Genomic DNA, 15,436 nt, shown 5'->3' on the forward strand with positions numbered 1-15,436 from the left:
TCCTTTCAGGTACTTTACCTTTACTCCTGCTAATATACCAGTGGTTGACACGCTGAAGTCCAAATATGCCAACATATCTGGAGATGTAGGTCTGAAAATATTAGCCAGCTTCTTTTTAGGCATATCATCTATTTAAAATACATAAAAAGAGAAGGTACCACATTATCATTTTGTAAAGAGACCACAAGGCAACAGTGTTATCTTCATATCATTATAGCATTTATAGCATTAACACTGAATGCTTCCAGTGTTTCTGGACAGCTACATCAATGCAATGCAAGAGAGATCCATTCAGTTAGACAGCTAATGGAAGAAAAAAGTCTCCAACCTACTTACATTTCCTGTTAGCTAGTGGGCAAACATTCTGTACCTGTATCCAAAATAGTGGGCCATGTCTTAATATCTACAGCTGCTGCAGCTTCCTTGGATTTCAACAGTTTCGTTATCACTTGTGTGGTGAGTATACACGCAGACTTACTGACCTGTAAACCAACCAAACAAACAAAAGCACTAAAAATATTCATAAACTCAGCAAATTAATGCTCAGTGGTTTCATATCCATCCAAAGAAGACAACTGAATACACGAAGAAAAACAGCAGAAGCAAAGCAGTATAAGTTACAACAACGAAAACAATATTTTCAATTAGTTAAAAAAGAGAAGTACTTCTTGTCCCAATCACAGCACACTGATTTTTCTTTTCTAGCCTGTTTTACATCGTCAGTGGCAAAATAACTTACCTAGCAATGTCACTACCTGCACCAATTGACATACAGCCACCAGAAGCATCAAAACAGAAGTGTCTTATACATACCTCTACGATCATTTTGACAGTGGGCAGAGTGGTAGCAAGATTCTGTGGATGAGGTGGGCGAACAGTGATAGGTACACAGCCAGCATACAAGCAGCCATAGAAAGTTGCTATCAAGTCTACTCCTGTAGAAAATATTTGTGAAACAAATGCAATTTCATCAGAACAAAAGGCCAAATCCTTTCATCAAAATCAAAATATGCTCTGAGAAATTTAATTAAGGTGTAAGTACTTGTCACAAAGGTATGTTAATAGGCTGGTTTTGGCCCTGCCCAATTCTGTAAGGTTAAAACAGTTTGCATTTGACAGTTAGCAGGAAGTACTTCAAATCTACAAACTTTGAATTTACAGAAATTTATTTTCATGGACAGGTAGCATAAACAAAATACTAAAATAGAACAAGGTACTGTAAGAAGGTATCGTTACTGCAGATGACTCAGATTCTTTTAAAAAGCATTTTTTCACATTATAACTACAAAATATGCAGTCATTTGGCTTCCACAGCATATTACTTTTTCCTGAAGAATGCTTGTAAATACACACTAATAATGCAAGTCTGAGCTCCAAACTTCATGTCTGGAGACAGACATCCAGAAAAGAACAGGTGTTCATGAAAAAGATCAACATTGATGCCACTCATCTAACTTTCCATTTACATTTTTATTCCAGAATTTTACACCTTGACCAAACTAATACTGCATCACTGTCCAGACGTCCAGAGTGGTTAGATGAAATGTCTGGTAAATTCAGCCTGCCATTTGGAGAAGCAGCTTATTAGCAGAAAAGGAATTCTTGTCCTTGAAATACTAAGTCATTGCCGTATACCATAATATTAAATGGATGTTGGAGGGCTCTGCCCTGGCAAGAGCTGTTGATTTTCTTGTGATTTTTGCTGTTTTGTATTGCCTTACCTGGAGGATAAACCAGGGCTACATGGTCACCAACATTCAGTCGTCCCTTCTCAATTAGTGCAACTGCCACTCTCTCTGCTCTCTTGTGCAACTGCATGCACGATGCAGTGCTGGCTACAGTGCCCTGCACAGAACAGAGGCAACATCAGGAAACTCTTTAGGGAATATTTTCAACACTGAATAAAGTACACGCTACAGATACTGTATTTTCTTCTCATTGCAGCTATTTTAACAACACTGCAAATGGATCTAAAGACTCTGTCAAAATATGCCTGGTGTTTTGCAAACCAATCTGCTGGTCACATGAACTTTTGCCATTTTAGAGAACTTTACATGTAGTATTTTGACATCAGACAGCAAAGCAATTTTTAAACTTGTTTGATATCACAAAAATAACACCTTGCAAATGTTTAAAGTTTAAAGTCCAAGGAAGAAAACAACAGTAACAAAGTTTGAGCAGCAAGTGAAGAACTGTATGAGCTTTGTCTCATTTCAGGGTGTGTGAGGATGGATTAGAGAAAGCTATCAATCAAACATTTTTCAACCTGTCGGTGCTATGCTGACTATGGTGCTTTCTCCTCATTCAGCAACTTCTTATTCTGTTTCCACATGTCCTGTTGCCTTCTCGGCAGATTGGTAATGACTGTAAATATTATTGTTCTTTCGTGTGGAAAAGAGGCTGAAGAAAGGAGCCCACACAGTCAAGTTTCAGAGGCGTTGCTCCAAAGGAACGTCTCTGTTAAGCATTCAGACACTGTGCAAACAGCAGAGCCCAGAGACTTCTGCTTTGATGCAACTTAACTGGACCACCAACCTCAACCAAACTCACAACAAAATAATAAATAACAAGCACAAAAACTTGGTTAACCACAGAGCTTCTAGAACACAGAGGAAGGCAGGTGTGCACTTGCCAAAAACCTCAAATGAAAAGCAATTAAGTTCTTCTTCTTCTGAGGTATTCCCAAAATGCAATGGAGTTTACTAAAGGCTTAATCCAGCTTTCTGCACGAATACAGAATAGATCCTTTTGCCACCCAGTCTAGGAAATGGCGCCTTACCCTCGAAGCTGTAAGGTTAGGATATACAACTGCTTGTGAGAGGAAACTTTGACTCAAGAAAAAGTGGTGGAACAACCACACCAGAAGGAAACAGAGATTGAATCAAAGCTCCCATCACACAGACAAGGATTATCACAGCAAATATCTGTTACGTAAGTATTAAGTTTCAAGTCCAAGGTGCCTCAGCCTAAGCTGTCAAATCCAAAGCCTAGTCTGCTGCAGGATTGGCACCCTGCTCAGTTTTACTAACGAAACTTGTCAAAGAGCAAGAGTTGAGTTGAAAGGGACCCTAAAAAGTCTCTTAGTCCAGTCCCCCTGCAATGAACAGAGACATTTACAGCTCCATCTGATTTCTGAGAGCCTGGTCAGCTTGACCTTGAATGTCTACAGGGACAGGGCATCTACCACATCTCTGACAACCTGCTCCAGTGCCTCACCACCCTTATTGTAAAAAACTTCTTCCTTCTATCCAGTCTAAGTCTCCCCTCTTTCAGTGTGAAACCATTTCCTCTTGTTCTATCACAACAGACCCTGCTAAAGATTCTGTCCACTTCTTATAGCCCCCTTTGAAAGGCTGCTCCTCCTCTTCTCCATGCTGAACAGCCCCAGTTCTCACAGCCAGTCCTCATAGGAAGGTGTTCCATCCCTTGGAGCATTCTGGTGACCGTCCTCTGCAGGTGCTCCAACAGGTACATGTCTCTCCTGCACTGAGGACTCCCCATCTGGACACAGTGCTCCAGGAGAGGTCTCACAGCACAGAAGGGCAGATCCCCCCCCTTGTCCTGCTGGCTGCACTGCTTTTGATGCAGCCCAGGATATGGTTGGCTTTCTAGGCTGTGAGAGCACAGTGCTGGCTCATGTTCAGCTGCCATCCACCAGTACTCCCAAGTCTTTTACAGAAGGCTTTCCAACTTCCAGCTTATACTGATAGTGGGGGGTGCCATGAACCAAGTGCAAGACATTGCATTTGGCACTGTTGAACTTCAGAAAGTTTTCCTGGGCTCACTGCTTGAACCTGTCTAGGTCCCTCAGGATGACATTCTGTCCCCTGCATCCCACAGCTTGGTGTCATCCACAAACTTGCTGAGGGTGCACTGAGAGTTATATATAACTGACAAAGTTATGCCATCATAAAAAGCCACAAGGTTGGTTCGGCAGGACCTGCTTTTGGTGAAGCCATGGCTTGGTGCCTAGCTTCCCTGTCTTCTCATTAAAAAATTCTCCAACTCAAATCTCTTCTCACTCTTATTCTCTGGGTCAAGGACAGATTGTGACTTCCATTAATATGACAGAAATTGTTTTTCATTGGGAAAAGCGGCTGCTACAATGTTCTTAAGCTAGAAATGCAGAATGTATGATAGAATTCCAGATACAGACTACAATTCCAGATGTAGAAGAATTAACGCTGCTTGCTAAGTAGCAGTGATTTCTGTTCACTTCAAAATCACGACATCCCACATCAAAATAACTTAAAGCATTCTAGGAAAAAGAATTCTAGACACCATTCTTTTAGAATCCAAACAATAGTTTGCTGATCTTGATCTCAAAATAAGATGTGACCTGCATCTCACCTTGGAATTTAACAACAGGAAGAGGGGATGATCTGGAGTTGTCTGAGCTCGCCACTGAAGAACATCTGCTAAATACAGGAACTGAAAAAGATGGTAAAGTTTGTTAAAAATGCCCCACCCTTAGTTTCAGCAGAATCCCATGCCTATTCTTTGCTTGCTTGGAAGAAACCAATTCAAATGTTTAATATTGCGAGGATGCTTGTGTTACCTTTCTTGCCTGATCGTTATCCTCCAGCTGGGTAACATCTCTCCCTGAGGCTTGTGCAATTCTCTTTCCAGCAACAAGGTTTCCTACTATCATTGAAGCAGGACCAACATCTGCATTTAAAGAAAAGTGCAAAATGAGAAAAATGAAACACAAGGAACATGCAGTTATCAATAATTCATTCTGTAGATTACTTCAAAATCCACGTGGAATACAGACAGGAAAAGATGAAAAGCGAAAAGAAATATAATATTCTACAGAAAAAGAGAGAGGAGGATAATGCAGCACACTAAACCAGCCTAGTACTCTTTCAGTAAGCTGTGGTCTATCTGCAGTTTGGTTTTCCTGCAAGAGCTGCAGCATGGCTGAGGACTGTCGTTGCAAGCTGGCCAGCACAGGGACAATTTACAGTATAGCTATGGAAGCATGAAATTGGTACACGGAGGCTGTCCCTGCATTTACATGGGATTAAAGGCAGACCATAATGTCCTCACTGAGCACAGGGTGCTCTGACAAAACCACTAGTTCTGCTAACTGAGGCATCTTAAGCCATCCATTAGGCAAGGCCCTGAGCTGTCACACTGCCACTGGGGCATCCTCTACATGTGCTGTCAAAAGGAGACATGCAGACAACAGACGTTCTGGTTTACTCACCTGGTTGTTTCTGTCGAGGCTTAGGCAGGTTAGTAACACAAGTATGTGGGCACATTAAGACATTACAAGGGTGCAGTGCACCCTCTAAAAAGCGCTGCTTGGTTTCTGAAATATGAATTCCTCCAAGTGGTGCTTTTGGCAAAGTGTTGGCTGGCACCAAGGCAAGACAGTAGACGCCCACTTGGTGAATGCTATCAATTGCCTTGATAGAGAAGAAGAAAATATATTGCAAATTATCAGCTGGGATGTAGCTAAAATAAGAATTTGAATTCAAGTCACTTAATAACATTAAAATTTTTACTTGCACCACAATTTGCAAATAAAGGGTCCAATTCTGCACTCACTGAACTCATAGAAGTTGTGCCATGACTTCAATGGGAGCAGGAGCAGACCCAGGACTTTGGCTTGTGCACTCTATCAAGGGGATGCCACCTGCACATCAGGGATTAGGAAAGTCTCTTAAAAGTGGGCAAAAAGTGCAGAGATCTTAAAAAGCCAAAACTATATCACAGCAAATTTAGCACGTATGGCACAATCACAGAAGCACAGTAGAACACAGAACCACAAAAGGAAAGAACCACAGGAAGGAAAGCATCCTGCTGCCTAAAACTTGATTCTCTATTTTAGCTAAGACACTTCTAAAAGCAGGAATAATATGTTCTCGTGAGAAAAGCAGCTTCTTACCAGGTATTCCCTTAAAAAATTACAAAACTGAAAGCGGACAGAAACCATAATTACTGCCTAACACTTATGAAGTCTCTTCCCTTAAGTTTTTCTCTCTGGCCATCCCATCATTTCTTCCCTTAACAGTCTTCTTCTATACCTGCGCTCTCTCACTTGTTACTTCCCTATGACTGCTCAAGTCATTCCCAAATCCTTAAATGCAACTATGAGAATTCTCCTCTCTTCTGCCCCACCAGAGAAGCACAATACAGCAAGCAAGGCAAAAAGGATTCAATGCTTACCACTGGTGATCTAGAATAACGATGTTAATGACTTAGATTTTAGCATCTGTTTTGATACTCAACACTAAAGACCCTTAAACACTGTCAGACTTAACTCTCCTAGTCAGTATGAAACTGGTAGATATATGCAGAATTAAAACACACAGAAACTATCACTGTAGTAACATTAAGTTCAAAAACTTTCTGAAAGGAAATATTTTTACAAATTTTTTGTTAATTGTCAGCTCTGAAATACACTCAGCAGTCAGCTTATCATTAACTCCTGTTACATTGAAAGATTTTTCTTAAGGAAAACAGATGCTTTAAGATTCTCATCTCTTACATTAGCCTTATTCACCTGGAAAGAGAGAAAGGACAGATCTGACTACCTGTAGAACCCTGCTCATCCACTGAAAACTGTCCTCCTCTGATGCATCAGGGCGCTGCTCAGCCACAAGCACTATTCGATCATCATGCAAAACCGTCACAGAAAAAACTGCTATCCTGTAATGCAAAGGACAGGAGAATGATGAGATGCAACATATGATGAACATAGCATGGCTTATTATAACATGGAAATGATTGTAATCTTCAGTAGCAGTGCTTCAAGACGTACAAGCATCATTCATGCCACATCACCACAAAGTCACAAATGCAGATTCAATTCTGCCGTTTGTTTATGCTGGAGGGTTAAGAGAATCTGCAGTCACCAATGTGTTTAACCCAGGCAGATTCCATGCATGGAGGGTTTCTGCAACTCTTGCCTATTTAACTCCATCATGCACACATTTTGCTTCTACATATTTTATTTCTCCTGACAGGCAACAACTGTGCTAAATTAGCAGTATATGCACTGAAAATACTTAGTCCCCTTTGTGAATTAGTTTTAGGCCTGCAGCTTCTCGGAAAGAATATTAATCATGTCTTAACTAAGTACTGCCATTATTTTTATGATAAGTGAATTAAAGTAGCAATGCGAAAACAAAGAAAGCTTGACTTTGTAACAGTCAGTAACAGTTCTACATCATCACCACTGCTGCAGAGGAAAAATACCTGAACATAATGAAGAGCAGACAGGCTAGTGATACAGCACACACACTCTTTGAAAGTCCCTGAGCTGCCTCAACATTTCTACTTTGTTCTTTAGAACTTGCTGCAAAGGTCTTATCTAGGCCACTCTGAATGAGAGTGCTCAGGGGGACAAAGGGGAGATGTATTTTATATTCTCTGTCAAGATTAAATTGACTTTCTCAAGAGAAGTTTTAAAAGAAGTTTTAAATAGACACTTAAATTAGCAGGGACAGTCAAGTCCTTATTTGGCATACTACAACCTCGTGTCACCTTTCCTGCACAGTACAGGTGTAAAAAATAACAAGCAGAATTCCCATATAGACCATATTGCTTCATCATTGCTTGAGGGTGAACAAAAGGAACACTGTTCAATCAGTGCTTTGAAGTTTCCAATATACTCACCTTCCCCGGTAGACAAACTTCATTGGTTCTACTGCCAGTGCTGTGGCTACCACGTCATCTGCATTATGTCTGCGACCACTAACTGTTATTAGGCCATCCAATTTTCCTACCACAAACACCAGATAGTCCTGAAAAGAAGACAAGATCAGAAAGAGAGGAGAAATAACCTCCCGACTCCTCCATCACTCAGAGCAGGGTGTCAGGACGAGGCCAAGATTACTCATTCGCACTTACAGGACCCACGAAGCCAAGAAGTCCCGTTCTTGTAAAGGGCTGATCTGAAACAGGCACACCAGTGGCTGTCACTGGAACGGCCTGAAAAAACACAGAATAAATATTCAGACACTCAGTTAAAATGCTTTCTGCCTCTGTTTCACTTCAGCTCTATGCTCAGCTGAAAAGCTACCTGATGACAGCATTTACTACCATGTGAAATATGAACAGCTTTTTAAATGATGAAGAATATGTCAGTTCATCTAACCCAGAATTTCCTTGCTTTTTTTTCCCTTCATACCTCCATTACATCAGGATTCTCGCTGGTGTTGTCACTAGTTAAAGACAGTGCTGACAGATAAGGTGTGTAGCATGCTAACATTGGCAAACAGACAGAAAGAGCTTTCTTGAAAATGAAGATTAAGGCCAGCATTTCTCTCATCTCGTTTAGAATTCCACGCTTTAGCCACGTCTCCAAACTGCTGCCCAGTGAAATTCTACTGGCAAGCATGACTCCTAAAGAACTTCCTCTCCTTTCTTGCTAGGAAAGGGAAACTTGAAGTTGGGATACCATTGCGAGGAAAAATCTAGGCAGACAGAACGCTTTTGCTCTCGTTTGACAAACTATAAGGATTATGACTTATATCCTTCTTATCTCTTCTTTCATATAGCTAGGAACAAAATTTCACATATCCAGACTCTTGCCATTCTAAACACGACAGCAAACAAACACCAGAGTTCACTTTGAAGAATGACATAGCATTTGCAATACACAAGAGAAGCTTCTCTAGCTAATTTATAACTGCATATTGATTGTATGAAGATCACAAATATTAAGCTAATTTCTAACTCTGTGTTCCAACTGTGTGCCACTAAATTGTCTGCAGGTCTTTGTCTACTGTGTACAAGTAACATTACGTAAGACTAAGATGAAATGAAATGCCAACACTGACAGAATATGGGACTGCAGAATATAGAGACAGCTGACACGTTCTGACATGAAGAATGAAAGACAGTAAGTAATAAAGAACAAAATTAAAAGTATCGGAAACAAAAGTTTGTTTGCAAGAAGAAATACTGGGGATACAACACTGCATAGGAAAAAGACAAACCTCAAACACGTTTTTGGTGATTCCAAGGAGGCCAAAGTAAGCCATCCCAGTTGTGCCTGAATTCACACATATTTCTCCAACTTCATCGGCTTTACACAGGTAAGGAGTCCCATCCACCTTCACAACACAGACCTTAGCTAAGGAGAAAAGAAGAAAGCAGAATCATAGCATTCCTACATTTCAGCAACTGATACAGAAGTTACATGGCTACTGTTAGGCAGGCAAAGATTTTAGTACCAATTACCTATCAGTTACAGCAATAAACACAGCATGGAAGAGAGCTCTATCTTTCTGACAGCCAGACTAACGTGCTCTGAAAGGTATGAAAGGTACAAATTTGCAAACACTTTGTATTATTACCACAGTATTTCGCAGCCTATATTTAAGCTGCAACAGAACAGTAGCAATTGGCTTTCAGCATGAAGGCTGATGCTTTGATCAAATGAAAGCCAACATGAGTTTTAAGATGAAAGATGAAAAGATACTAATTACAGACATACCATTCCCTTTGTGTTATTATTGCACATTCTGGTATTCATAGTATCACCCCTTAAGTTATGTGAGAAACACACTAGAAATGGACAGAAAATCAAATCAAGTACTACATTGATCTTTGCTCTGGCCATTGGTTATATTTGCCTCCTGAAACAGTCTTCAGAGGCTTCTCTGGCTAAGCAGACTCCTTGCTTACCGACTCTGGAGTCATCTTTTCCCATCCCCAAAGGGAAAGGAAAAAGGAAAGAGAGAAGGCATATTGGAACAAGGAAGTTTAGCTTAGCATTTACCAGATCAAAATAAATCAAAAAGGCAATTTGATCATGTCTTTAGTTAATTTTCTGAAATTTATTTAGTTTGTTCATTTCTATCAAGACCACTTGAATTATTTTAGCCAACAACAGCCATTGTGAAAGAGCATACTACTATATTCCAATTTAGCCAGTCTTAATTGATAACACAGACAGCTCTCACTTTTCTACAGTTCAACTATTACCAAGAGAAATCACAAATGGGATGTGGCACATTTCATCCGAAACCAATATGTGATACAGCCAGTTTTGCTGCAGGTATTGACCGAGAACTCTGTAGTCTGCTGGCAACAACTTATGTCTGAGTAGGAAAGACAATAAATCACCCTACGAATAAATCAACCTCTAGACTACCTATCAGAACACCAAACATTAATTAACAGTTTGGGATGCTGACATGCTAACCTTTTTTGGCCAAATAAGGAGACTATACTCCCTGTCTAGCACAAGTCCAAGTCCAAAATAGAACCAATGGTTTTAGTTGCTGAAAACTGATGTGAACTAGAAGGCTAGAATTAAATTACACAGTATGAGCTAGCAGTTCATTATTACTCATGTAGAAAAACCCAATTTAGGAGGAGAAACGTTAGAAAAGACAAATTTAAACAGATACTTTCTTACCACCAGAAACAGTTTGACAATCTTAGAACTCTGTATGTAATGCTTAAATAACAGTGCATATGGAAGTATAATTAGCTGGGGACAGTGACAGCTTGTAGGCAATGCTGCAAACCCTCAGCTCGTTCACAAACATGAAAAAACAGTGGATTATCCTGCAGTTTGCAATGGTGCTCCATTCACGAAGCCCAAGGATAATCCTATCACCCTCATCAAGTCAAAAAAAATACTCACCAGTAACCAATGCATGACATAAGTAGTCTACACATACATTCTAACAGCAGGCATAGTTCTGCCCTGCCATGTGTTACTGCAAGGTTTTCCTTTTGCAGTATCTGTGGAGCCTGTAATCTTGCTTCTCCTTCTTTTCCTGCTTCATGTGTGATATACAAGAGAATGCATCTACCACCATTTCAGGCTCTCAACAGCATCGCATCTGAAAAAGAATTAGAGAGAAGGGAAAGGCAGATGGGACAGGAATGTACATGTGGACTACACATCATGAAGAATAATGATTACTGGGTAGGAAAATTTTCTTTCTCCAAATGAGTCCACATGTACATTCTTACAGATGATGACTTTTAGTAGTCAGCCCTGCCACAAGATTTCTAGCAGAGGATGAGAATTCTATTGTGCAAACAAATGTCCGCACCAGTGCCCTACCGAAGACTAGATTCAACTTCGAGTATTTCAAGGACAGCACCACATGAATGTGAGAAGAACATCACAGGTGTGCAACAGCAGTTGGCTAGCACAGAAATCTGTAGCTACCAAAGTTGCCTGATGCTTGTTAGAGAGTGCTCTCCTTTCACTTTCATGGCTTCATAGCAGATCCTTCTGCAATTGTGACTGTATGCCAATAGTGGAATTCCAAGATTTTCTTGTAGGGAGCAAGTCTTCCTGGAAGGCCTGGGTCCATGAGAATAAAAAGGAGGCCCTCCTAGCACTGCAGCTTCTCTAGAAGCAGAAAGGCTCAGAAGAAAGACCAAAAGGTTAGGATAAAAACACCTCTACCACCACTGTAGAAGATACTTGCAGGGAGTCTAGAAAAACCAAACCCTCAAAGAAATCAGCATACAAGGCTGTTCAATAGAGTGATCTGATTCCCCATTCTTCTAGGAAGGGTATTAGGCGTAAAGCAAGAGCATTCATAGACTAGGATGAACGAGAATCTACACTGTAAAGGTGGTCACACAAGCATCAGGAGCACAATATTTAAATTAGAAGAGAACATCTTGTCAGAAGCATACCTGTTGCTGCAGAATTTCAGAAGTGACTCTGCAGTAGGAGACCATCTAGTGCATCTAATGTGACAGACTGAAGCCAAACAGAACACAGAACTGACTGCTGCAATAAAATCCGAGAACTAAGATAGATTAAGGTACTTCTCAACCTCAGGATGTAATTAAAAGCATCACAGAGTTGTCTTCTAACAAATCCTTTCACAGATCAGGCAATGAGATAAAGGAACTAACTTCCTCTGCAGTGAAGAGGCATCAGCCAGCATCTGGAAACATGCTTTCAGAGACAGAGAAGTCCACAAACTGAAGATGAAGTATGCATTCCCATTTGTCTTACAGAAGCTAAAGATCTGGCTCAAACCTACACTTTTCTACTTGAGTGTAAGAAAGTAAGTACTGCGCTTTTTCTGTGAATCAGATTTTACAGGATTAGTAGATACAGAAATATAGATCTTCTGGATTGGAGAGGGTTATTCTATTGTCAAAGTCAGAAAGAGAAGGATGGAAACAGAGTCAGGAAGCAGCAGAGAGGCAAAACTGAATCTGGTTAAGTCCCTTCGAGCATCCATATCCTAGCATAAGGTATAACAATCTTCCAGGATGATGGGTGACACGACAATTACATTCCATCCGAGGGGGAAGTAGGAGTTCTGGACCACCATCCTTACCAGTCCAATTTTAAAAGAAGAAAAAAAAGAAAAAAAAAGAATTAAAGGCCTTTATGAACCAAACATTGCTTCTTATCAGGATTGGCTCCCAGGCAGAAAAGCATGCAAAACAGTCCCAGCTTATCAACAGATGAGAGAAAACATAATCACTCACAGGAACTAGAGAAGCTTCCATCGAAATGCATACTAGGTTCTGTTTTATGAATTCCCATGCTGTCTTTCATGGGAACATTCTTCATGGATGCTGGCTTCTGTGGTGGCTCTTGCTACTGGCAGTCATAGTTGATAATGAAAGTGAAGAGCCAAGGCAACATGGCATCAAGAATGGTTTATGGGTTAAACAGGAGTGACATAAGGCATTATGCTGGTGCTAAGGGCTCCATCCTAATTGCTGATTGAGATCCTGAAAGTAAATGGACCTTCAGTGTTTCAGAACAAGTAGCAAGTCTGAAGAAAAGGAGACAGAAATGGATTCTTTATATCCATTACCTTTTAGACAGCTCGTTTCTGAATGAAGTCCACCTGGGACCTTCAAGGGTCTTCTTGTCTCCTTTCTTAAAAATCATAGAGAAAGCCCGGTTGGAAGGGATCTCAGAGATCATCTATTCCAACCTTCAGCTGACCAAATGAAATTCAGGAATGTGAGCCCCTATGTTGTAAGACACTTGAATGACCAGAGCATGTACCAGTTTTCAAGACCTTACCGAAGTGTTTGACAGGGGTCAGAAGAGGGAGCACTACCTTCAGGAATGGCACATGACACAGATTAGGTCTGTGTTAAAAGTACTGCAATCTAAAGAAAGTGAAAAGAACAGGGATAGACCAAGAGTCATCAGTCAGCCGAGTAATTCAAGACAACTGACAGGACAAGAAATGGTGGTATGTTCTCTCCTGTATGCCAAACACCAAGCAAGAAGGATCAGAGTGCATCCATCCTCCACGACTACTACGTAGGAAAAAGCGTAAATCGTACAAGGCAAATATATCCAATATTAGAATATACATGCAGACTCGTTTGAAAATAAGCCATTAATCTTGAAATCAACAATTTCTTTTCATTTGGCACAAATTTTGCCCACATTGTTACTTTTTTCCTACTCTTGAAGTTTTCTACTTTTTTTATTTTTCTTTTTTTGTTTTTTTTCTGAGGGAACAAAATCCTTGAATCATCATCTAGAAATCACTCTGTTGCACACGTTCTGTCTTTGGAAAAGTACAGAGGTATTTCTGCTAAAAAATAATTCCAGACATGACATTTTTTTATCATTTTGCCAAATTGAAGCTAATCTGCCTCAGTTACTAATAACTGGATGCTGATGACATTTTAAAAACACTTAATGAATTAAGATGCTCAACTTTGGCTTAACCTATAAGTGGTTTTGCCACTTACTGCTATGTTTCGCAATAGCCATCAACTACAAGTTATATTACCTCGAGGCACTAGATGGATACACATTGAACTCCAACTTCCCCTTACATCAGGTAAGTCACTCAATTTTTCTTACTACTGTATAAAGCCATGGTCCGCAAATGACATTTTAAAACAGAAGAGCTTAGAGGTGGAGCTCTCAGAATATTAATAAGCTTTCTTGGGCCTTTCTCCTCTCCACAGTATTATCCCATGGGACTCTTTTCAAGCCAATCCATGATGAGCCTGAAGTCTGCTCTTCTGAAGCCCTGCATCGTGATCTAACTTTTGCCCTGCTCCTTCCTCTCATCATCCCAAATTTGACTATCACATGACCCTGGCAGCCTTCAATCTTCACATCCTCAATGATTTCCACTTCTGTGAGTATAAGGTCTAGCAGAGCATCTTTCCTCAGTGTATCCTCTATTACTTAGGTCAGGAAGCTGATACTCCTGCACTTCAAGAGCAACCTGGTCTGCCTATGCCCTGCTGTGTTTTCCCTCCAGCAGACACTGGGGTGTCTGAAGCTCCCCATGAGGGGCACGGCCCACAAATGTGAGGATGCTTCTAGCTGTTGGTAGAAGGCCTCATTCACTTTTTGTTCCTGGTTGGGTGTCCTACAGCAGACACCCACTACAGTGTCATCTATACCAGTCTGATCTTTACTCCTTACTTACAGGCCCTCAGACAGGTCTTCATCTATGCCCAGGCAGACCTCCATGCACTCCACCTGTTCTCACACATAAAGGGAAACTCCTCCTCATCGTGTTCCCCACCTTCCCTTCTTAAAGAGCCTATATCCTTCCACTGCAATGCTCCAGCCAGGAGAGCTATTCCACCATGTCTCTGTGATCCCAACACGACTGTAGTTTTGCAGCTGCACACATCTACCTCATCGTGTTTATTCCCCATGCATTGGTGTAAATACATTTCAAAGAGACACCTAAGCATGCTGATTTTTCAGACAGAGTTTCAGTGTCACACTGTTACTGAGAAGAAACTCCAAAATTGCCACTTCCTGAATTTTCAAGAAATTGTTGGGAATTTCCTGCATACCATGCACTACATAAAACATGTTCCTCACAAAGACTCTGTAGCAATTCAAAATGAGAGCTGGCTGCAGGTTGCACACTTAGTACCAGTTTCAAAGATGAAAAGCATCAATGCTAACCAACCGAGGTGCCGAGGCCATAAATAAACACTTTAAGGTGGGTAAGGCCACAACAGGACAAAGACAGTTCTTGGAATGCTGGAGAGCTAATGATAAAATTAAAAAAGCAGCAATAAAAGCAAAGCCTACGAAAATAGTCAACTGTTGCCAACAAGCCAGCAATCTCAGCCAGGCTTTGCTCTGAGTCACACTATGCAGGCTGAGAGGAGCACTGCCACCATCGTGGACAACATACACATGCTGCCATGGCACAGAAAACAGGCTCAGAAATCTGCTGCAGATGCTGCTGAAGAAAATGTACCGTCACAGCTCAGAGTGGCTCGTGGCTCTGTATGAATGCATAGACTATCAATCAGACACATCTTCTGGATAAAACAGCACAGTTCCTAGTAAGCTTTAAGAGTTCGTTTTTTTTCCTGCTGCATTCGTCGCTGCATATCTGTACATCTGTCAGCACTAACACTGACAAATGACCAAAACCACAACTGTAAAAACCAGCCATGAAGCACCTGCACAGTCCAAAATCTATGATGACTCAAATATACCATCAGTTAATCTCCCCTGTGAATATTT

General features: G+C 40.8%; 1 protein-coding gene across 4 annotated transcripts in view; it reads right to left on the reverse strand.

Moving 5' to 3' along the window:
* DIP2A (disco interacting protein 2 homolog A) overlaps positions 1-15,436 on the reverse strand; it is a 102,475-nt gene that overhangs the window by 16,158 nt on the left and 70,881 nt on the right. For 3 of the 4 annotated variants that reach the window (XM_048952506.1, XM_048952508.1, XM_048952507.1), the window contains 11 exons: positions 8,952-9,088; positions 7,861-7,941; positions 7,627-7,754; positions 6,543-6,657; positions 5,210-5,411; positions 4,559-4,668; positions 4,351-4,431; positions 1,722-1,845; positions 814-935; positions 371-482; positions 19-128 (listed from right to left, as the gene is read on the reverse strand). In XM_048952506.1, coding sequence (XP_048808463.1) covers positions 19-128; positions 371-482; positions 814-935; positions 1,722-1,845; positions 4,351-4,431; positions 4,559-4,668; positions 5,210-5,411; positions 6,543-6,657; positions 7,627-7,754; positions 7,861-7,941; positions 8,952-9,088 — 1,322 coding nt within the window. Of the gene's footprint in view, positions 1-18; positions 129-370; positions 483-813; positions 936-1,721; positions 1,846-4,350; positions 4,432-4,558; positions 4,669-5,209; positions 5,412-5,553; positions 5,642-6,542; positions 6,658-7,626; positions 7,755-7,860; positions 7,942-8,951; positions 9,089-15,436 lie in introns of those variants that run through there. The other variant, XR_007378443.1, reaches the window with a different exon arrangement.

Source organism: Lagopus muta, chromosome 8 (assembly GCF_023343835.1).
Source record: "Lagopus muta isolate bLagMut1 chromosome 8, bLagMut1 primary, whole genome shotgun sequence".
Lineage (NCBI taxonomy): Eukaryota > Metazoa > Chordata > Aves > Galliformes > Phasianidae > Lagopus > Lagopus muta.